The following is a 23,740-nucleotide window of genomic DNA, read 5'->3' as shown; positions in this document are numbered from 1 at the left end:
GTTTGTAGTTTGCAAGCTTCCCTGTAGTATCTTTAGCACCGTAAGGGCAGTATTGGTTTCATCAGCAGCACTCAACAACACCAACCCCAGGGAGAAGTCCTTTGCAAGCTTACATATAATTGCCAGCAGCACACGTCTCTTCCTTGGTAATCAGGCATGCTTCCCATGTTTTGTCCTCTCGTGCTGCCTTCTCAATGGGATTTCAACCCCTTCACTGCTGGAGGAGACTGATGTTCCCTCTACCTTATTTTTATAAGGGTGTTTATGTCACGGACAATCTGCCACACTGGTGTTACTTGCACATATAGGCATTATATTATATAGCATTCTAACTAGTGTCTCCTGTCGCGTCTCAGTTATGTCTGTAAAGGTTTCTGCTTTGTTTGGTGAAGCTAATCTTCTCAGGCCAGGTTTATTAAAGAGAGGGCGGCCGTTAGAATTGTGTTGCCTAAAGTGAAGCCAGGGACAAAAAACAAACAAAAAATAAAAAATGTAATGCTGTATATAAATCCAATGAAAGCACAATATTCATTTTAAAATGTATTTTGAGTGACTAACAGTAATTGGCCATCATTTTAAAAGAGCTTCACTTTTCCTTTTCGAATGCATATCATGAATGAATTATTTCAAGGTAAGCCATTGTCAATGTTTTTGCTATTAACCACTTCGGCCCCCGGACCATTTCGCTGACCAGAGCATTTTTTGCGATTCGGCACTGCGTCGCTTTAACTGACAATTGCGCGGTCGTGCGACGTGGCTCCCAAACAAAATTGGCGTGCTTTTTTCCCCACAAATAGAGCTTTCTTTTGGTGGTATTTGATCACCTCTGCGGTTTTTAGTTTTTGTGCTATAAACAAAAATAGAGCGACAATTTAGAAAAAAATTAATATTTTTTACTTTTTGCTATAATAAATATCCCCAAAAAAGATATACATTTTTTTTTATTCTTCTACCTATTTTTGGTAAAAAAAAAAAATCGCAATAAGCGTTTATCGATTGGTTTGCGCACAATTTATAGCGTTTACAAAATAGGGGATAGTTTTATGGCATTTTTAATAATATTTTTTTTTTACTACTAATAGCAGCGATCTTTTTTTCGTGACTGCGACATTATGGTGGACACATCGGACAATTTTGACACATTTTTGGGACCATTGTCATTTTCACAGCAAAAAGTGCTATAAAAATGCATTGATTACTGTGAAAATGTCAATTGCAGTTTAGGAGTTAACCCCTACAGCGCCCCCTAGTGGTTAAGTGTGACCTCTTGTGTTTCTAACTGTAGGGGGCGGGGCTGGACTTGTGACGTCACTGATTGTCTTTCGCTATATCAGGGAACAGACGGTCAGTGACACTGCCACTGTGAAGAACGGGGAAGGTTTGTTTACACTCACCTCTCCCCTTTCTTCAGCTCCTGTGACCAATCGCGGGACTCCGGCGGCGATCGGGTCCGCAGCTTTGGACCGGGTCACGGGTGCGCGCCCCCCACGGCTGGGCACTTAAAGAGGACGTACAGGTACGTGATTGTGCCCAGCCGTGCCATTCTGCCGACGTATGTCGGCCCTTAAGTGGTTAAAGGAACCTATTTAGAAAATAAAAAAACAAACCTTTACAACCCCTTTAAGGCTGCTTTCACACTGGGGCGGGTGTTGATCGTAAAATGTGCTAGTTTTGCCAGCGCTTTACTGTCGGTTTAGCGGTGCTATTAACCCCCCCCCCCCGTCTAGCGTCGCTGCCGAATCGCTTTGCAGGCACTTTGGCAGCGGTGGCCATTTATTTCAATGGGCAGGAGCGGTTGAGAAACGGTGTATACACCTCAGACAAGAGGATGAAAGCATGTCCGTGATAGGCAGAACACTAAACACAGTATCTGCTGGGAAACTGCGTGTTACGCCTATCACGGAACAGAACGAGGAGGAGGCGCGACTTTTCCACAATGGCCACCCGCCGTCTGACTCTGCACCATAATCAGGTACACAGTCAGGAGTATAGACTCGAGTATAAGCCGAGGGGGGCATTTTCAGCCTAAAAAAAGGGCTGAAAATCTCGGCTTATACTAGAGTATACATACCTCCCAACAAGCACGGATTCTGTGGGATTTTCCCGCACTGACTGCATATTCCTGCAGTCCCGCAAAAGGGTTAAATTGCCCGCACTGAGAGGATCCGAGCTCCCCCCAAGTACTGTAGGAAGAGGCGGGTGGAGCTGAATAGGCAGTACTGCTGGAGGAGGCGGGCGGAGCTGAATGGCAGCCTATAGGAGGAGGCGGGCGGAGCTGAATGGCAGCCGTACTATAGGAGGAGGTGGGCGGAGCTGAATGGCAGCCGTACTATAGGAGAAGGCAGGCGGAGCTGAATGGCAGCCGTACTATAGGAGGAGGCGGGCGGAGCTGAATGGCAGCCGTACTATTGGAGGAGGCGGGCGGAGCTGAATGGCAGCCGTACTATAGGAGGAGGCGGGCGGAGCTGAATGGCAGCCGTACTATAGGAGGCGGTGGGCGGAGCTGAATGGCAGCCGTACTATAGGAGGGGTGGGCGGAGCTGAATGGCAGCCGTACTATAGGAGGAGGCGGGCGGAGCTGAATGGCAGCCGTACTATTGGAGGAGGCGGGCGTAGCTGAATGGGCAGTACTGCTGGAGGATGAACCGTAGCGGCGCGTCGATGACTGCTGAGGGAGGAGACATTCTGTGCAAAGGTGAGAGGCATCCACTTCGACCCCCCCCCCCCCCCGCTCAACAACTTTGATTCCCCCCTGCTCAACAACTGTCCTGCAGTGGACTTTTTAAATGTTGGGAGTGGGAGGTATAGAGTATATACAGTATTATTATTTTTTCCCGTACGGTCAGTGTCCCTGATCATCGCCACGCCAGTTATATAACGACGCTGTACTGCACTTGCACTGGTGACAACTTAAAAAAAAAAACATGCCATGCCATTTACTAAATACCTTGGATTGTCTACTTTTCAAAAAAGAGTCATTTGGGGGATATCTGTACTGTCCTGACATTTTTGGGCCTCGAGAAATGAGATACCTTCAGTACATCAGGATTAATACATTTTCAGATATATATCATAGTTTGTGGACTTTCCTACAGACTAAATAATATACACTGATTTGGGTTATTTTCACCAAAGAAATGTAGCAGAATACATTTTTTTTTTCATCTCCGCAGCTTTGAAAGCCAAGTGTTTTGAAAACTGAGGAAAATACACCTTTGCAACTATTTATAACCAAAATGATGACTCACGCCACCAGCAGAAGCATCTTGACCACAAATACGCACAAATAAGCAGGCATCTAGTTAAAAAAAAAAAAAAAGAACCTTACACACACACACATATATGTATATGCCATACACTGCTAGCATTCCACAATGATGGGATTGAGTAAGTCGGAGTCCAATAAACCCTGAAGCAGTTGTGAGGAGGACATTACCAAACCTGAAGGAGCTCAGTGTTCTACCTAGACTCCATCCCCAAGGCACCACTGTATTTTTAGTGTGTGGCTGAATGATGCCTCTATGTGCGCTGATCACACAGGACTTAGGCGACTGCAGGGCCCTCCTGCACAGTCACAAAACCCAAAACTCACTTTTACAGGGTCCATGACTTGGAGCAGCCAGAGCATAAATCTTTCACATTACATCTGTGTCTGTACTGTTTTAATAGTGTGTAGCTATGCATTCATAGACATACAGATATGTGCCTGTGTCTTGATAAAGCATAACTCCGGTCTAAAAGAAAAAAAAAAAGGAGACTGTTTGAAAAAAAAAAAAAGTAATCACTGAAAATAAACCATTAGCTTTTTAACCTTGAATTGCTTGAAAAAAAACAAAACAAAACTATTATATAGCATAATATCTTACAATCTGATTAAGGCAGCACATAACATAAAAAAAAAAATCTCCATCCAACAAAAAAAAATATCCGATACCCCCCACCATACATTTATTGTGGATGGGGGGCAATCACTCCCACTCAGAACACATAGCTGGCATCACTGAGCAGTCAGGAAAAACCGGACAGGCTGGTTGCACAGAAGTCAATCGATAGATCGACTTCTGTACAACCAGCATGCCCATACATAGATTAAAATTAGGCCGACCTCTGCTGAACTGGACAAATTTTGATCCATGTATGACCGCCTTGAGTTTTGTGCCTGTGCCCTCCTCACCTCCTAAACAGCAAAAATAAATGACAAAATTACTTATGTTTTTTTAACCACCTCAATACTGCCATACACACACACACACACACATATATTATATATATATATATATATATATATATAATATATACGCTGTATCCTGGCCTAGGCCAACAAGACCCAGGCCTAGGGCAGCACTTTGCAGGGGGGCAGCATGAAAAGAGTCCCAGCCGGCTTGCGCTACACTGTTAGGCAAATTAGTCTAGCGCCCCCATAAAGAGGCTGCACTGCTTCCAGTATGCGGGCGGCTGGCATTCCATAACTGTGGGGGGGCACCACATTTGACTGTCCTATCATCCTGGACCACAAACCTTCCTCATTGTGCTATATGTTTCTGCTGGACCATTGGCATGGTTATAGCTTCTTAGGGCCAGATCCACAGCCAGCCGCCGTAACTTAAATATTCCCATTTAAGTTACACTGCCGGAAAATTTCTACCTAAGTGCCCGATCCACAAAGCACTTACCTAGAAATTTTCGGCTGTGTAACTTAAATCCGGCCGGCACAAGGTGTTCCTATTCAAATGGGGCGAGTCCCATTTAAATTAGGCACGCTCCCGCGCCGGCCGTACTGCGCATGCTCACAACGTCATTTTCCCGACGTGCTTTGCACGGTTTTACGTTGCGCCGGGTTTTGAGAATCGCGACAGTACTTACACGTATTGATGTGCCATCCTGGAGGAGTTGGACTGCCTGTGCAACCTTTATAAGGTCCAGGTATCAGCTCACGCTACCAGTAGCAACACTGACCCAGTGTCATCTTAAGAGCATTATAGGCCCCCGGGCAATACAGTGCACTGGGGCCCTGTCTACACAATCACGCACGAGAATTTACTGACAAAAATCATAAAATTTACTGGCAGAACCACATGTTTTACTGCCACTGCAAAAAAAGTACCTAAAATTACAGTTTTCAGTGCCGAACAATGCAAATGTCAGTATTTAAACTATAAACATATAGCTAGTGCTATTAGCAATGTGTTTAAGTTATACAAAAGTAAAAAAAAAAAAAATGTCTTCATTGACATAAAGGTCAGGTTACTATAACCCAGCCAGCACAGAGTCTCCTCTGACATCAGAGTCTGCAGGATTCCCCCTTACAGTAAAAGGGAACTCTTATGTAAAGGGGAATGCTGCAGATCATGATCTAAGAGGGGAACTCTGATGTGGAGGGGGGCTCTGGTGACCAGAGACCACCTTATATCAGAGTCCACTGCTTTCTCTTTCCCACTTACATCAGGGTCCGCAGACTGAGTTCCCCCTTGCATTGTAAGGCGGAATCCTGCAGACTCTGATGTAAAGGGGAACTCTGATGTGGGGGGCACTCTGGTGACCAGAGACCACCTTCCGTAGAGTAAATACACTAAGGTAAGGGGGGTTACTAATATAGGAGGGGAAACCTTTATATCAGTGCCCCCTTACATTTTTGCATTCACTCCCCCCTTACATCAGCAACCCCCCGCACTCGTGGAGGACCGGATCTTCTCTGTGATTTCCGCAAACTGGGCATAGGCAGTTCTAACCCGTCACTCTCCATAATTTTTTACTGGGGTTGCTGGGCAGCCGGTGGGGCCCCCCAGGTAAGCGGGGCCCCCGGGCAACTGCCCAGCGTGCCCAATGGAAAAGATGGCCCTGCACTGACCCTAGCCAAATGCAAAACTAGTGAAATACAGTCAGAAAAGAGGAGTAGGGAGAACAAGGTCAGTGGCCTCCACCTGTAAAACTATTCCTGTTTCGGAGGTCATCTCATTGTTGCCAATCTACTTCACCTATTATATTAAATTACCACCAAAGCAGCTAAGCAGTCCTATGTTTCATTGTCTCCATGCTATACTCTGATTAAAAAGTATTCCTTAAAACATGATAGAGGATATAATTCGAGATTTTCCTAGCTTGTGACGGAAAATATTAATTATATGAAGACAGGAGGCGAGTATCTTATGCATTATCTTTCTTTAATAATGCCCATAGCAGAAATACAGTAAACATTTATTGTAACTTAAAAAATTCAAAGAACTACCCTTCCCAGCAGTCCCTGGGCCAGTGTAGCCCCTCCCAGACCGTAGCCTATATAAGGGACTGTCTGAGGTAACCTATTCCTCTTTCTTCATGCGAATTAGTGTAAACCGAAAGTCCAATTAGACATCTCCGCGGCTGCCGGGAACCTTCCGCCCGGAACACAACATCCGAATCTGGAGCAAACGAAAGGGCAAGGCCAACACGGACCAACTTCATCCGGACCAGCTTCATCCCAACGGGGACTATAGGAAACCCAAACCATTCGGAGCCGACCGGTCAGTTGTCCTCAGGAACATGGACCAACGGATTCAGTCAACGGCATCCCGACTCCGGATCTGGAACGCAGTAGGAACCTCCATCTGCGGTGAACTAAACCCATGGATCGAAACGGACAGCAATCCCAATGGGGATAGTGAAAACGAACTCCCGGGGCGTACCAGCCTCCGACTTGCAGGGTGCGTGGTTCATCAGTCTAGAACGAGAGAGAGACAACCTCGTGACAGGGTTGGGTTGGGAGGGAAGATACTCGCCTCCTGTCTTCATATAATTAATATTTTCCGTCACAAGCTAGGAAAATCTCGAATTATACATCAGACAGGAGGCTCATATCTTATGCAAGTTCAAAGCTATAACAATGCATATGACCAATAACAATCAAAATAATCCACAACACTGACATAGATATGTGTACCTCCTGTTCAAAGCGGGATTGGCGGAAAAGCGGTCGCTGACAACAGTCCGCCGCTATAGTAAGTCACAGAGGAAACCGGGAAGAGAGGATTAACGTAGGAAACGAGGAGTTGAAAGACTTGCGAAGATCGCAGCAAGGCTGTCAGGGACATATAAGTCTGTAGACAGCGGACCACATACAGTTGTGGATGTGCGGGGAAGAACGGGTAGAAAACCGATCGAAGTACCGTCTGGTCCAACGCACGACGGAAAAAGACTTGAGTCTCTGAGGCGAGGAATGACGCCTGGATATGTCCAAAGCCTTGACGTCTGACCCACGATGATGGAAATCAGACACAAGAAGACAGTAAGCTCGAAAGACAGTAACCTCAAAACAGAGTGTCAACGTCCCCCAGCCCGAGAACATGATCATGACCTTGGAAAAATCCCAAGTGTGCTGGTACATTGGGCGATTTAAACTTAACGCCTTCAAAATTTACACACCAACGGATCCAAAGAGTCCGCCCGATAATTGGCTATTACAGACCCTGGCGCTTGAACGGGGTCGACCCGTCGTTGATCACACCAAGTAACCCAGAGTCCCCAGGTAGATCGAGATGCCGATCTAGTCCCGGGGCCCAGTCCAAGGCAGGGAATCCCTAGCTGTTCCCGAAAGGTCGTAGTCTGCGACCGGAACCCCGATACTAACCATGTGAGGAGAGGTAGGATGTGCTTCGTGAGTACAGGGTGCAGATCCCCGTTCGGACCAGCGAGGAGGTGGGGGGAATGAGGAAACAACCTGGGGAGTTCCACCGTCATCCTCAGAAGGAGGGGAAACCATGGTTGCGTCGGCCACCACGGAGTGAACCGCACGACTGATGCCCTCCGGCTGGCTAAGTGAAGGAGGACCCTGAGGGTCACCGGGAACAGGGGAACGCGTAATGTGTCCCCTGTGACCACGTTTGGTGGAGGGCGTCCACATGGTGCGCCTCCGGATCCGGCCTCCGGTTGTAAGAGCGCGGAAACTGGTGGTTGATACGGGGAACGAACAGGTCCATAGAGAAGGATCCGCGAAGTGAGCGAGGATCAGGGACCCTGACCGGTGCGGTCGCCAATCGTTGGAATCGGTCAGGTAACGAGAATCCAATCTGCCACCCTATAGGGATAGTCTGTGGCATATCCCGCAATCGGGACGATGTTGCATTCCAGGCAGAAGTGCCCGAAGTCTTACTAGATCCGCTAGGATTCTGGATCAGGGGCCCACCAAGCGATCAACGTGCCGGACTGCGGGTACGTTGTCCGAACGCAATAGCACACAGCAGATGGACGTGCGTGGCAACAGACTTCCGATGGCAAAAAAGGCCGTCAGGGGTGTACGTGTTGATGTGCAGCCGAGGGTTCTCTGCGGACCACGTCCTACCGGAGGACGAGGGACTGCACCGAGCACCCCAGCCGAGGCGGCTGGTATCCGACCCTATGACGAAATCCGGTGAGGAGTTGAAAATGTCTCGCCGTTCCGTTTGACGGCATGACGTAACCACTACCGTAGGTCCACCATGGCTTCACTTAGTTTGTATAGCAAAGCCCCTAGCGAAGATGTAGAGTCTCGAGTCTCTGGAGGGTTCGACAGTGAAGAGGGGCTGGAGAGTGGCCTGGATTGACACCGGGAACAGGCCGACTAAGCGAGTCAGTCCGCGTAAGGACACCCGCTGCTGCCCAGCATGATACTGATGTCTTTGCGGATGGCGGCTAATTGGGTATGGGTAGCCGAAGGATCGCTCGGTTGGTGTCCACCAAGAACCCCAAAAACTCTATCTCCTGAAATGGGGAGATAATAGGTGTTCGTGATCTATGAGGAGTCCCAGATCGCGAAGCGATCCGACCATCCCGGAGGAGTGTTCGCTCGCTAGGCGAGGGGAACCAGCCATTAGAAGTAGGTCGTTCAAGTAGATGTTCAACCTCACCCTTGTTCCACAGGGCAGTAAGTTGGTGAGATTTCTCAAGCTCCCACCGGACGAAAAACCGCCTTTCTTCTTCCTGATCGGGAAGATGTTGTTGAGGAAGTTCAAAGAGAGCGGGTCCATCTCTACTATCGGCTGTTTGGTCCAAGGTCTAGCAACCTGTTGTCCATTAGGACGGTGTTTAGGTTTGAAAAACCGAATGGGATGGTGAACCAGGTATACGCCTGGTAATATAACTCCATTTGTCCTACCGTCTTAAAGATATCATCAATTAGCGTGATCCCATTGTGCTAGGTCAACCGGCTTACAGAGGCGGTAGCCTGCTCACTAAGGCGTAGGGTTAGGTGATAGGTCCAGAGATCTAAGACCCAGTACTGTGAGGTCCCAAAGGCCCTCTCTATTCCCTTCCTGGAATACTGAATGATTATGGGATCCACCTCTGGAGTGAGCACCACCGTATTTGGTAATGGAAGGGTGAGTATTCCACCCTCAACTTGTCCGGTTAGCGTACCGATCGATCTCCGGGTCCAGCATTCGATCTATTGGATCACCTCAGGTAGAGGTGCCCAGTCACCGGAGTGTGGGTGGCCAATCACCTCCTGATCGAAAAATGGTACTCCACAAGAGTCCAATAAGGTTTTACCCTGGGACCTAGGGTTGGCGTCGTCATGGAGCGCCATGTGCCCACTGCTCACATAATCATCATCATTATCATAATCATTTTCATCCTCAGACTCAAAGGTGTTAGCCGCCTCGTACTCCGCGGACGACTCTGGAAGGGTCCACGAGGAGTCTGGCTCAGTCCGTCTAGCGGATCGCTGCCTCTGCATGTGCATCTCCCCGAGGCTCGGGGGTCGATTGGAGTCTGGGAAGGCAGTGGGTCGGCAGGCCCGGGAGGGTACTGCCTGGGGCATGTTATGTACTTCCCCTGCCGGGGAGTCAGAGGGTCGGCAGTCCTGGGAGGGTACTGCCTGGGGTATGTTATTTACTTCCCCTGGCGGGGAGTCAATGGGTCGGCAGTCCTGGGAGGGTACTGCCTGGGGCATGTTAATTACTTCCCCTGCCGGGGAGACGGAGGCCACATTAATGTGACGGCGCAAAAGGGACGCCATGCCCTACTCAGGGGCGTTATATCCTTGCCGGGAGATCCGGACATAGGGGTGCATGTGGGTTGGAACAACCGATGCCCTGGTAGTCTGGACGGACCTACCGACCAGCTCAGGAACCAGTGCAGCACTGAGGTAGGTAGGGCCTTCCAGGGCTGCGTCCACCACTTCAGTGGCACCAGTAGGGAGTAAAGGATCTGTCGCCAGCCACAGGAGAAGAGTCAGCTGTCTGCGGACAGCACGGCCGTGCAGCACAGGAAGATACGGAAGTTATGTACTATAACTTGTATAGTAATTTCTATAATTCATTCAATTATTGTTATAATTTGTTTATTTATTTATATATATATATATATATATATATGTATTTATTTATTCAATTATATATAAAGTATAGTTTAATAGTTTATATTTTAAAATTTGTTTATTATATATATTTATTTATTTATTCAATCATATAGATTGTATAAATTATTTATTTATAGACATTTATGTTCATTGATTTATTTATATTTATTTAATAAGTCAATAATTTATTCATTCGTATAATTATTTAAATTTATTATTTATTTACATGTATTAATATATTCATTATATGTAGAATAGACTACAGGGGAATAAATTCCCAGAACAAGAACTGATGTTAATGTAACTGAAGGTGAAGGAGTGACAGAAGCAGGGGAGGGGGAGGAATTCCCCACCAGCTAGGTGTGAGTGACAGAAGTTAGATGAGGGGAGATATTCCCCACCACAAGGGGAGCTAGACGTGAGGCTCGGGGCCGTAGTCTTGCGAGACTACGGCCTAACGTGATTCGCATAGATCAGTGAGATCTACACAGAGTTCCAACCATACAGCCGCCCGCACCCTGGCGTGGCGGCGATGGGGAGAGACGGTCTAGCACACGGAGGATGGGGTCCCCAGGACAGGTCCGCAGCAATGGCGCCGTCAATTCGTGACAATAGCGCGATTGGTGCAGGGAGATCCTCACCGCCACGCCCCCCTCAGAGATGAGACGCTCTGAGGAGAAGGAGAAGAAGGGAGGTAGGAAAAAAGGCGCCGAGATGTTAAAATGGCGCCGTCCTACCTCCAGTCAGAAAACGAGCAGTGTGCAGAGCGCACCGAGGGGAAACAAAAGAAGCAAAGCAGCGGTATATTGTAAAATAAACAAATAAAGAAGCCCAATGACTGTAAGATGTACACATCAGAGGAAACCGCGTTCTCTACAAAACGGGTGGCACAGATAGCAAAGTGGGAAAAGCATACAGCAAAAACTAAACGTTTATCATTTTTAGAAATATCAGTTGTGCTTCATAAGACAGAAGGTTGATAGAACAACACACAGATGAAGGTCTGAGGGGATCAGAGGGTATATACAGATACAGGTGGAAGTTGAAGGGAATAGCGGAGGAGGGAAAAACCTCCGTAGCTGTAATAAAAGCCGGGGTGGGAGGGGGGGGGGATCCCCAGCACCCTGTGGAAAGACGATGTGACATTAGGATCTACACAAATTAAAAAGGCTGCTGATAACCAAATAACAAGCAAGCCTACAAAAAAATTATAAACATAGAGTAATGTACTTATCTGAGTTCTGCTATGAGCAGAAAGAAAGAGGAATAGGTTACCTCAGACAGTCCCTTATATAGGCTACGGTCTGGGAGGGGCTACACTGGCCCAGGGACTGCTGGGAAGGGTAGTTCTTTGAATTTTTTAAGTTACAATAAATGTTTACTGTATTTCTGCTATGGGCATTATTAAAGAAAGATAATGCATAAGATATGAGCCTCCTGTCTGATGTATAATTCTTTTTTGCTCCTTGAAAAACTAAACTCTTCTGCCTGGTCCTACTCATGAATGCCTATGTAATCGTGGCTAGTGATGACTGATTGAGTATATATTAGTTTTATATCACGATTTTAAGACAGGTTTGCTTTAAATCCCTAAATTTGTATTTGATGATGTCATGCACTGGACTCAAAGCTGTTCCCTCACAGCAAGGAAAATGTTATTTGGTCGTATTTAGTCATTTCAACAGATCATCAATTTAAACTAGTATCTCGCTTTTCCATTCCAAGACTGAAATTGTTCTCCGTGAGTACAGTTAAAGCTGTATGCCACCTTTTAATAATATGACAGAATAAAAATATAATTAAGGGTCCATTTACATTATGTGTGGGGTTAATGGACGTGATATAAGAGATATGCATTATGGCGTGTTGTATTTAGAGCAGCCCATTCATTTTGGCTTTTGTGCTTCTCTAAGGAAAACTTTATTTTTTCGGTTTAGAGTAGGCAAAAGTTTGACCACCTATCTAGTTTTCATAACTGTCACTCTTTTTACTGAGAAAGAAAGCGTGGCGGGCGCGTTACTGAAGCCACCGCACAGCTACAGTGATTTGCGCAGGGGAGCCATTCTGCCGCCATCAATCGACGGCGGGTGGTCTGGAAGCAGTTAAGTAATCAATGATCCTTCTTTTTAGGAGTGGTTCCATTAACTTGACTACGATATATGTAAAACTCACTGGCCTACAATTGCCAGCTTCTACCTTGCTACCCTTCTTGTAGATGGGTACAATATTAGCTGTCCGCCAGTCATAGTGAACTTCTCCTGTTATAGAAAATATTAAAAAAGATCTATTAAATGTCTATCAACAATACCTCAAAGTTCTGTAGGAACTCTGGGGTGAATACCATCAGGACTCATTGCTTTGTTAAGCTTTTTACCAAGCAAGTTTGTCTTCTACGTCTGTCTCTAGATATCTTGATTTATTTCTGAGAAGACTGAACAGAAGTAAAGGTTTAAATGATTTTCTACATCCAGGTCTCCCTCGGTATTAGTTAAGGTATGCCCTCATTCCTTCCTACCCTTAGTGCGGAGTGGCATTATCACCCTACCATCTCCTTTAGAACATTTAGGTTTAGTGCCATTCTTGTGGGTGATTTCCTTCTAACCACTGGAATGTAAAATTGTGACTGATCCCACACACCTGGTAACATCTCGTTGGGAGGTTTGTTGTCTGATCAGACAAGCTTTTTCATTATCATGGTCCCCATTTTCCATGGTTAGAGATGCTAGGTAATTGAGCCTTTTGTGATTGACCAGCTGGTCTCCTTTTGGACATCGTTTGTCCAAACTGTTTTGCTCCTGGAATTAGGCTCAGTGAAAAAATAATTTTGACAACATTTACTCGTTGGTCCAGATTTCTTCATGTGGGATACTGCATTTTCCACCTGTTTTTAGTGGTTGGCCCTCCAGTTTTGCATAGGCATGGTTTCCCCTTAGCGCAATTTCTGTGTCCTGCTGCAGCATGTTCTATGCAAGCTACAGATGCACCACTGTACAGGCAGACTAAGGGGACCCCCAGGCACTATATTTTTAAAGGAATTGAAAAAAAAAATGTGTTGCATTTTAAGCATTATTAAAAATCACTGCTCCTGAAAAAAAATTGACTTCTGATTTTTCCTGTTCAATTCGCTGTTAGTATCAGAACTTTTCCCCTGTTCGTGAATTTTGCTGCGAACCGAACAAGGGGGTGTTCGGCCCATTCCTACTTCTCACATTCTCCCTGTTTTTTTTTCCCCGGATTAAATTTGTGTTTAAAACTGATGACATGTGCGATTTTAGATGCATTCCCATAGAAGGCAATAGCTGAGAATGTGCATCTGAACAAAAACCACAGTGCTCAGAAAATGCACAGGACTCTTTTTCAATTTGCAGCAAGTTCGCACCGCCTATATGTGAACCGGCTCCATAGAGATTGCATCCAATTTGCATATATGTGAACGGAGCCTGCCTTGTGAGGGAGAAATTAGTAGCAAGTTAAGCTTTTCCATCCTTATCTGAAAAACATATTGCTCTGAATAGGTAGGTTGAGTTCTCTGTACTCATTTCAAAACGTAATTTTCAAATCTGACTGGAGTGCACTTTCAATTAACCCTAAACTCTCAACAAAACAAGAGTCGTATTGCCAGTGTACTCAGACTGTAAATAAGAAGGGTGGCGCTGCCAAGAGATTTTTACTAACTGAGCCCGTTTCCCCAGATCTTCATCTGTCTGTAGAGCGATTTTTTAGTCTCCTGCTTGAGTGTGCTCCTGCTTAATGGAGATCTGTCTGCAAAACAGAAAGTCCTTTCAGCAGCCAGAACACTCCTATTTGTCTTCACCCTCTAGCTTTTTTTCCCCGTCGAGAAAACCCAAGCTTAAATGAGTTAATGGGCTATGGAGCCTTTCAGACAGCTATATGTAGAAAGGATTAAGTATCAGGATCATATTGTTGCTGTGCTCTGTGTCAATAAGGAGAAATATGCCACTCTGTAGAGCCTGTAATAACATGTTCAGCCGAATTACGCGACTCCTTCTCTTGCATGTAACACAACTGGAAAAATGACATCTATTATTATTCATCTGTTAAGGACACTCTCCTTTACAATTTATATTAAGATAAAGTACAGCACTGGAAACCTTCTGTAGAGAAATTTTAAAAAGAAAATTCAAAAGAAAAGCTTAAACCCAGGATAGTGCATTAAATGGACACTTCGTTGAGACATGAAAATGCTGCACTTAAAAGGGAAACTATTGTGAGTTTTCAGTGAGTAGACCTTTTATTATAGTAACATTTACCTAAGAGCAACTCGGGATTTCACTTTGACATGCTGGCTGTTCAAAATGTGTATGTATGGATGTGGCTATAATACAATACACAGTATTAATGGGGAGGTTTTAACGCAAACCTGAGCTTTTCCCGTGGATAACAAAGCAACAGGTTCGGCGGTCCCATCAGCAGCACCAATTGCCTTCCCTTCACTTCACTCCCAGAGTGTTTTTTGTTTGGCCGGAGCAAAGAAAAAATACCTGGTACTTACAGGTATAGGGGAAGGGGATTTGGGGGGACACAAGACTCAGTCCTTTCCCAGCCTACTGCTTTAGGCATGTATTTTTGTCACATGCAGGCAGGGGAGAGAGTCTTCAAACTTGTGAAAACTCCAAGACAAATGGCTAATTCTTCTGCCCATCATGGCCGAATGAAGCAGAGGAGCTGTGGGAAGAGGAGTATGATCTGGGGTGTCCAACCTACGGCCCAAGACCGATATGGATGTGACCCAACACAAAATTGTAAACTTACTTAACCACTTCCATACCGCGCCATAGGGGAATGGCGGCGGCAGGAACCCCTCGCCGATCCAGGTGGACGTCATATGACGTCCTGTGTTCCCGGCGATCTAGGGCGCACCCGCGCTTGTGACCCGGCGCCCGTGATTGCTGCCGGGTGCCTGCGATTGCCGGTAATCACGGCAGGAGTGTGGATCTGGGTGTGTAAACACACAGATCCACCTCCTGTCAGCGGTGAGGAGACCAATGTGTGTTCCCAGTACAGAGAACACACATCGGTCTCCTCCCTTTGAGAGTCCCCTCCCCCCTACAGTTAGAACACACCTTAGGGAACATATTAACTCCTTCAACGCCCCCTAGTGGTTAACCCCTTCCCTGCCAGTCACATTTACACAGAAATCAATGCATATTTATAGCATTAATCGCTGTATAAATGTGAATGGTCCCAAAAATGTGTCAAGTGTCCGATGTGTTCGCCGCAATGTCACGGTCACAGTAAAAAAATCACAAATCGCCGCCAATACTAGTAAAAAAAATTATAAAATAAAAATGCCATAAATCTATCACCTATTTTGTAGACGCTATAACTTTTGCGCAAACCAATCAATATACGATTATTGCGATTTTTTTTTTTTTTACCAAAAATATGTAGAAGAATACGTATCGGCCTAAACTGAGGAAAAAAAATGTTTTTTTTTTTAAATTGTGATATTTATTAAATAAAAAAGTGTTTTTTTTTTTTAAATTGTCGCTCTTCTTTTGTTTATAGCGCAAAAAATAAAAACCGCAGAGATGATCAAATACCACCAAACGAAAGCTCTATTCGTGGGGGGAAAAAACATAAAGATTTAGTTTGGATACAGTGTTGCATGACCGCGCAATTGTCATTCAAAGTGCAACAGCGCTGAAAACGAAAAATTGGCCTGGGCAGGAAGGGGGTGAAAATGCCCTGTATGGAAGGGGTTAAAGGAGTTGTAAAGGAATTTTTTTTTTTGCTGAAATGACTGTTTACAGGGTATAGAGACATAATAGTTAACCGATTCTTTTTAAAAATGATTAAAAATAGATAAAAATCAATCATATAATGTGCCTACAGTTTCAGTTTCGTTTTTGCATGTTTCCTGCTTCTCTGCTGCACAGAGCCAATACAGGGCAGTGATGGTTTGGAAAACGAAACTGATTGGTGTTGAGGGGTTTTAGACACACAGTAATCACACTTCCTTGATTAGTGACCACAGAGAGAAAGCTCCCATGACTTTTTTCATCAGGAAACAGACAACCAGGAAGTGTTCAGAACAGAGAAGGATTACAGCAAAAACGAACAATGAGGACATGAAACCAGGACTGCAGTAAGGTAAAGGAAGCTATTTAGCTAAAAAAGTGTTTTCCTTTAGTGACCCTTTAAAAGAAGTAGAATGGCCAAAGCTGGTCCAGGCTTGGAAAAGATCCCAACCTTATGGTTGGGATCCACCCAGAAGCCTGGACCAGAACTTGGCTCAATTTCTCGGCGATCCACTGAGAGCCTGAGCCAGCTCCGCCCCCTCCACAGCCCAGTGCTCCAGTTAGCGCTGGAGTGGAAAACAGAGAGCCGCTGACTGACAATTGCGACAAGGGCAAAATTAGAACCAAACTATCTGATGAGCACCTTGAGAATTGCTGCTCCATCCATCAAGCCAGATATTGATACTTTCGTTTATCAAAAACAATGTCAATTATTGCACTAGTTTTATGTTGCCCTCTTTTACTTTTCTAACAAAAAATATTACAAAAAAATTGAAGTTTTATTACTCAGTTAAATTATCTATATCAGTGATGGTTAACTTGTGATCTGCCCGACTTTTCTGCTTGTCAGCTCTTCTTATTGTTCGTATATTTTATGCGTTACCCAAGACAATTCCTTTTCTTCCAATGTGGCCCAGGAAGGTCAAAAGGTTGGACACCCCTGGGCTACACACAAGTTTACCTGAAGGCGATACTTCATTGTCTCCAGAATGAGAAAGGACTTCTGGGTGTTTTACAAAGCAATTCTGTAACTGAATCACCGGCTTTGACAGTATTGCCTATGGTCGGTGTTCTGGTTCATCTATGGCCAGCCATAGACGGTCCAAATGTGACTATCACTAGCAGCTGTTGTGGCAACCCATGGTTGCAACAAAGACATGTGCTCTGTCTATGGCCAGCCTAAGGCGGCATGAAAAAAAAATGAAGAGCTCGGGAGGAGCCGCTGTACTAACCAAACCTTCTGATTCAATAACACAAAACAAGCAAGAGAATGTCTATAGAATCTACTGCCTACAGAAATGACATACAAAAACCACATCAAGAAACTAAAAAGCAAACAACTTGAGGTGTGCAGAACCATGTACAAACACCACTAACTTTCCTGAAATACAAATAAGCTCAGGGAAATCCTGCAAGCTCTATTTTCACCATTAACCACTTCAAGACTGGGCACTTTTACCCCCTTCCTACCCAGGCCAATTTTCAGCTTTCAGGCGCTGTCACACTTTATAGCCTCGTGCACACGATCAAATTTCCATTGGACAAAACCCATGGAATTTTGTCTGAAGAGCGTTGGCCGTGAACTACTTCTGCATGCAGATGGCAAAACTTTGTCGGCCAACAAAACAAAACTATGTGGTTTTCCTGCTCTTTAGCGCCACCCTTTGGGCAATTTCTGCTAATGTTGTGCTATGGTTGGCATTGCTTCTGAACATGCGTGTTTGTACTTTGGATGTGTACACACGAGCGGATAATCTGACGGCACACATTTGTTGTCAGAAAATTTGAAAGCATGCTATCAAACATTTGTTGTCGGAAAATCCGACAACAATTGTCCGATGGAGCGTACAAACGGTCAGATTTTCCGTCAAAACTCTGCCATCACACTTGTTGTCGGAAAATCTGATCGTGTGTAGGAGGCTTTAGAATGACAATTGCATTGTCATGCAACACTGTCAGGACAGGAATTAAGAAAAAAAATTCACCAGTGCAGTTTTATTTTTTAATGGAATACAGAATACACCCGATTCAGGCTCGAGTCACACTGCTGTGACCTCAAAGTTGTGTGACTTTTGTGATTTAACATTGCAGTCTATGGCACTCAAGTTGCAACAACTAGTGCAGGAAACTTTTTTTTTTTTTTTTTGTGACTTGAGTTGCATTAATTAACCTCTTGCCGATCGCCTCCTGCAGATATACATTGGCAGATTGGCACAGCTGCGCAAAGCAACGTACAGGTACGTTGCTTTAAATTTGCCATTGTGCGGGCACGCACCCCTGCCACAAGCTCCGTGTCCGCCTTGTCACAGGACACTGATCTACTGCTCCCTGTCATCAAGAGCAGTGATCAATGTCATGTCACTGGTAGGCCAGCCCCCACACAGTTAGAATCACTCCCTAGGACACACTTAACCCCTTCCCTACCAGTGTCATTTACACAGTAATCAGCGCATTTTTATAGTACTGATCGCTGTATAAATGTGAATGGTCCCAAAATAGCATCTAAAGTGTCCGATGTGTCAGCCATAATGTCGCAGTCACGATACAAAATCGCAGAATGCCATAAATGTATCCACTATTTTGTAGATACTATAACTTTTGCACAAACCAATCAATATACGCTTATTGTAATTTTTGTATTTTTTTCCCCCAAAAATATGAAGAATACATATCGGCCCAAACTGAGAGAATTTTTTTATATACCGTATTTATCGGGGTATTGCGCGCTCCGGCGTATAGCGCGCACCCCTAATTTTGACCATAAAATCCTGTAAAAAAAGATTTTATTAAATTTTACTACTTACAGTTTTGGTGTCTTGCCCGGCGGCCTCGTCCGGTCCGGTGTCCATCTGTAGCCTCGTGGTGTCCTCCCAGCTTCTCCCGCGCTGTCTTCATGACAAATTCCTGCGCTCAGTTTGAAGCCTCCGCCGACGTATACCGAGCGCAGTACACTTGGGTATATTCGGCCAGGCTCGGCTTTTACGAATGTACCAGAGTGTACTGCGCTGGGTATATGTCGGCGCAGGCATTCAAACACGGCGCGGGGGGCAGGTATCGGCGTATATCGTGCACCCACGATTTTCCCCTGATTTTCAGGGCAAAAAAGTGCGCGATATACGCCGATAAATACTTTTGGGGGACATTCATTATAGCAAAAAGTAAAAAAAATTGCTTTTTTTTTTTAAATTGTCTGCCTTTTTTTGTTTATAGCGCAAAAAATAAAAACCGCAGATATAATCAAATACCACCAAAAGAAAGCTCTATTTGTGGGAAAAAAAGGACGCACATTTTGTTAGGGAGCCACGTCGCACCACCGCGCAATTGTCAGTTAAAGCGACGCCGTGCTGAATCCCAAAAAATGGCCCGGTCATTGGGCAGCCAAATCCCCTGGGGCTGAAGTGGTTAAACTCACTGCAAAGCTACTGGCGTTTTTATAACATTATTATAACTTCTGTGCATGAGGCCTTAGACAATGACACTGTCTGCTGTTTCTTTTAAAGAAGAATAGAACATTCACTTACTTATTCCTATGAAACGGGTCCCAGGGGAATTAGCTGAAAACAGACTGTTGCTGCGATTCCAACCTCCAAAAACTCACAAATCCTGAAACGTTGATTGCGCAAAAACTCCCGTTCCCCCCACCTGTCCTGGTCGGCTGGCAGAGTTTTCACTTAGTCGTTTAGTGGTTTTCTGGTTAAAGTGACTTAGTGGTAAATGGTGCCTCTTTGAAGTGGCAAAGCATGTAATGTCTGCTGTATACACTGCAGTTACCGAGTGTTATTCTTCATTACAGCATTAGTGCATGAGATGTGGGATTGGGGGAAATTGGAGGATTAAGGTCCAGGATTGCTAAACACTTCTACTAAATGAATCAAGGGGATTGAAAGTGTCAGAGAACCTAGATTACAGCCTGATTTCCTTGGAATTACAATTAATGAACACTTATCAGTATACAAATTTCATGAACATTACGGAACTAAAAATAATCCATTAAAAAAAAATCTAAGGAGGGCATTGTCCTCAAAGGGAAACTATAATGTGTTATCAGTGGACAAACATTTTGAATTACTACTGTGACATTTACCTGCTTAGAGTTTCAGATTTTTATTTGCTCACCGTTTCATTTTTTGACTATTGTATTAAAGTGTTTGTTACCCCAGCATTTCATGTTCCTAAAATATGCCTGTATTTGTATGAAAAAGTATCCTGTTTTTTTTTGTGTGAAATCCCTGGTGTTGCTCTGCTTTCCCATTAAAAACTGACCGCACTAAGCAGGAGAGCACACTGTGGTTAGTTCTCTAGCTCTGCTGGGAACTCAGCCTGCTCTCCTCTAAGACCCCATTCACACCTGAGCGTTTTGTAGCTTGAAGCCTGAAGCTACAAAACGCTGGAGGGGAAAAAAATCAATTATTCTCTATGGAGATGGTTCCCATCTCCACTACAAAACGCCTGAAGCCAGAAGTTCAAAACGCCTGAAGCTCAAACAAGTTCTGGGACTTTTTTTTAGGCAGATTTGGGCGTTTTTCTGCTTTTAACATCGGTGACCTCCGACCTGTCCAAAATCGCGGTAAAAAACGCTGCAAAAATCGCTGCAAAAATCGCGGAAAAACACGGTAAAAACGCAGAAAACCGCTGCGCTCAGGTGTGAATGCAGCCTAAAGCATCAGACTTTTCCTGACACGCCTCCTCTGCTTCGCCTCTTACTGGGAAGATCTGTTTGCTGATGCTTCTCCTCCCCCCAGCTCTTTTGCAGCTGAGAACAGAGGGAATGTGATCACTTATAAAAAAGGGAAAAAAGGGTACCGTATTTATCGGGGTATTGCGCACTCCGGCGTATAGCGCACACCCCTAAAGTGGACCCGACATTCCTGTAAAAAAACATTTTAGTACTTACAGTTTTGGTGTCTTGCGCGGCGTCCATCGGTGGCCTCGTCTGGTCCGGCGTCCTTCTGCGGCGTCCTCCCCGCTCGATCCCCGCGCCGAGTTTGAATACTGCGCCGGCATATACCAAGCGCAGTACACTCGTGTATAGTGGGGCAGGCTCGGCTACTCTCGCGCTCACGTCCTGTACGTCCAGGACGTGAGCACGAGAGGAGCCGAGCCTGCCCGACTATACAGGAGTGTACTGCGCTCGGTATATGCCGGCGCAGTGTTCAAACTCAGCGCGGGAAAGCGGTATCGGCGTATATCGCGCACCCACGATTTTGCCCTGATTTTCAGGGAAAAAAAGTGCGCGGTATACGCCGATAAATACGGTATTTATAAATTTTTTTTTTTTTTTATCTATACACAAATCATTTAAGTTTTATACTTGTAAAATTGATCGTTTTACAAGGTGATCATTTACAATCACCACTTTGAGTGTCCAACCCAATTTTTTTTGGGATAGGAAAAGGATAGGATGCTAGGCTTGTAATACTCTCTGTTAAAATAAAAAAGTGCTGTGCTAATCTATATATGAATTAAAGCGGTCGTAAACCCTTACAGACCACTTTAATCTACAGGTAAGCCTAGATTAAGGCTTACCTCTAGGTGTAACAAATATCTCCTACAGGGCATGTGCTATAGACAACGGCACGCAGGCGCACTGAGCATGCCGCTTCTAATGGCGATCATGCGCTGCAGTGACTTCATTGCGGCGCCGGAGCCGCGATATGCGGAAGTGACACGTGAAGAGATGGTGCCGACAGAGAAGGGCAATAAGCACCGCTGAGGGGGCTTCGATCTCAGGTAAGTACTTCATAATGAGCTAGCAGGCTATGCATACTAGCTCATTATGCCTTTGTCTTGCAGGATGTTTTAAAAAAAAAACCATCCAAACAGGAATTATTGTGAATAAATAAACGAATAAAGTGCCTCCATTTCCTTGCTTGTGTTGAGAAAAAAAAAAAAAAATATCTACAGTATGTCTAGCTAAGACATTTAAAAAAATAGTATTTCCCTGCTCCATATGAGTGAAGCTACAATTGGCCTTTTAATGTTGGTTTTCATTCTGAATGGGGCTATACTTCAGTACCACCTTCGGGATTCCGGTAAAATGATTTTATTCAAGGCCGCTTTTGCCTCAAATGTATAACTGAAACGCAATCTCAGCAGTGCCCTCTGAGGGCAGCACGAGACAAACGTGTTACCTTCTGGTCTCTGAGCCGCTTCCTGCTGCTTTGGACCCTTTGGAAGCAGCACAGAAATGAAGAATTGGCATGTTTGTATTGTTTCCTTGCTAGGATTGGGTGGGGTCATGGGGACAAAGCACCCCAAGTTGGTGGAGGGTCGTGTGGCTTTTAATGCGTCACTTTAGGTGAGCAGGAAAGTTGTGTTGAAGGCTATTTCCAAGAAACATGACCATAGTCTTACTTTTCCCTGCATAGCTGGGTGATTAGATCTGAGAGATAAAAAGCCATTGCCTGAGTCAACCCAACACAGATCATTTGTGTTAAAAGTTTGAAACTGATAATTCTACTTAAAATAAGAATATGATCATGTTTCTTTGAAATAGCCTTCAACACAAATCTAACACAAGAGAAATGCACAGAACTTTGACACAAAATATTTTGAGTAATCAGTCCACCGAAAGCTATTCTTTTGGTTATGGTTGGTCTGTGTTGGGTTGACTCAGGCAATGGCTTTTTATCTCTCAGATCTAATTACCCAGCTATGCAGGGAAAAGTAAGACCCTTTGTGAACTGACAAATGGGTAGACTGCCACCATAGAGATGACAAGAAGCTACTGGATAGTTTAAGCAAATCCACCAAAAACTGAAATATACATTTTTTACAGACTGACCCACTTTTCTTCTTCTCTGCAGAAACCTTACCGCTTACAGCTTTCCTGCGATGCATTTCAGGTGATGGCGAAGGCGATGGCAGACAGTCCAGGTGTGAGGATGTGGAATTATTTTTCTTCTGGATTTGCTCTTCCGTAAGATCGAGAAATTTGGTTATTGACAGTCCAGCAACCGGCTGCTTATACCTTGCATACTGAAGAGCATCCATGATCCACCGCACTTCACGCCAAATTTCATCTGTTTGCTATTAAAACATGAAAATGTAAAAATATATTTACGTTGAAGCTCTCATATTATCCTACATATATATATTTGGTATGGCAGCATTACACAAACATTTTAAAACTCTAGAACACCACCCCCTTACTGTGTTTTTAAAAAAGATGTCTACTGTTAGAAAAGGTGTAAGACCGAGCACAGCAGCCATACACAGAGGAGTGGTTGCACGCACCAAAGCTGGAATGGTGGGTTGTGTGAAGCACTTTCCTTTCACAGGTGGGGCACCAGTAGTCTTGAATCACCTCAGGAAGAAAAGACTATTCTCCTGAGTCTTTGACGACTGAGGAAGTCTACCTGCCAATTTTCCATGCCGTGCACAGTGGACTGGGCTGGAACAGGAAGTCTGATTGGAGTCTCTGTGAGACCTCTGCTACCTCCCTGATGGTTGATGTAAGCCACTGCCAATGGTGTTTTTCCGGCTTAATCCTGGTCAAAAGACCTAGTTAAGAGGTCCAACATTGAAGGGGAAACCAATGCTTGACCTCTTGCACCAAGAGTGTCCAAGTCTCCTACCCAGCAAAGCAGGCTGTCATCCCTCATGGGAACCTTTGAGACCAGGGGGAGGAAGGATTTCCCTGACCCTAGGGTTGTACCTATGACCCAGT

General features: G+C 44.9%; 1 protein-coding gene and 1 long non-coding RNA gene across 2 annotated transcripts in view; one reads left to right on the top strand and one right to left on the bottom strand.

Moving 5' to 3' along the window:
* The window catches only part of LOC120918853, a 134,026-nt gene extending 110,397 nt beyond the window's left edge, over positions 1-23,629 (top strand). Inside the window, exon 3 of the long non-coding RNA XR_005744479.1 lies at positions 22,878-23,629. This is a non-coding gene — a long non-coding RNA (uncharacterized LOC120918853). The remainder of the gene's footprint in view (positions 1-22,877) is intronic.
* The window catches only part of ANKFN1 (ankyrin repeat and fibronectin type III domain containing 1), a 340,893-nt gene that overhangs the window by 10,662 nt on the left and 306,491 nt on the right, over positions 1-23,740 (bottom strand). Inside the window, exon 16 of the mRNA XM_040330698.1 lies at positions 22,887-23,100. Within this exon, the coding sequence (XP_040186632.1) occupies positions 22,887-23,100 (214 nt within the window). The remainder of the gene's footprint in view (positions 1-22,886; positions 23,101-23,740) is intronic.

This window comes from Rana temporaria, chromosome 12 (assembly GCF_905171775.1).
Source record: "Rana temporaria chromosome 12, aRanTem1.1, whole genome shotgun sequence".
Classification (NCBI taxonomy): Eukaryota; Metazoa; Chordata; class Amphibia; order Anura; family Ranidae; genus Rana; species Rana temporaria.
The sequence above is the reverse complement of the archived record's forward strand: the minus strand, read 5'-3'. Positions and strand labels throughout refer to the sequence as shown.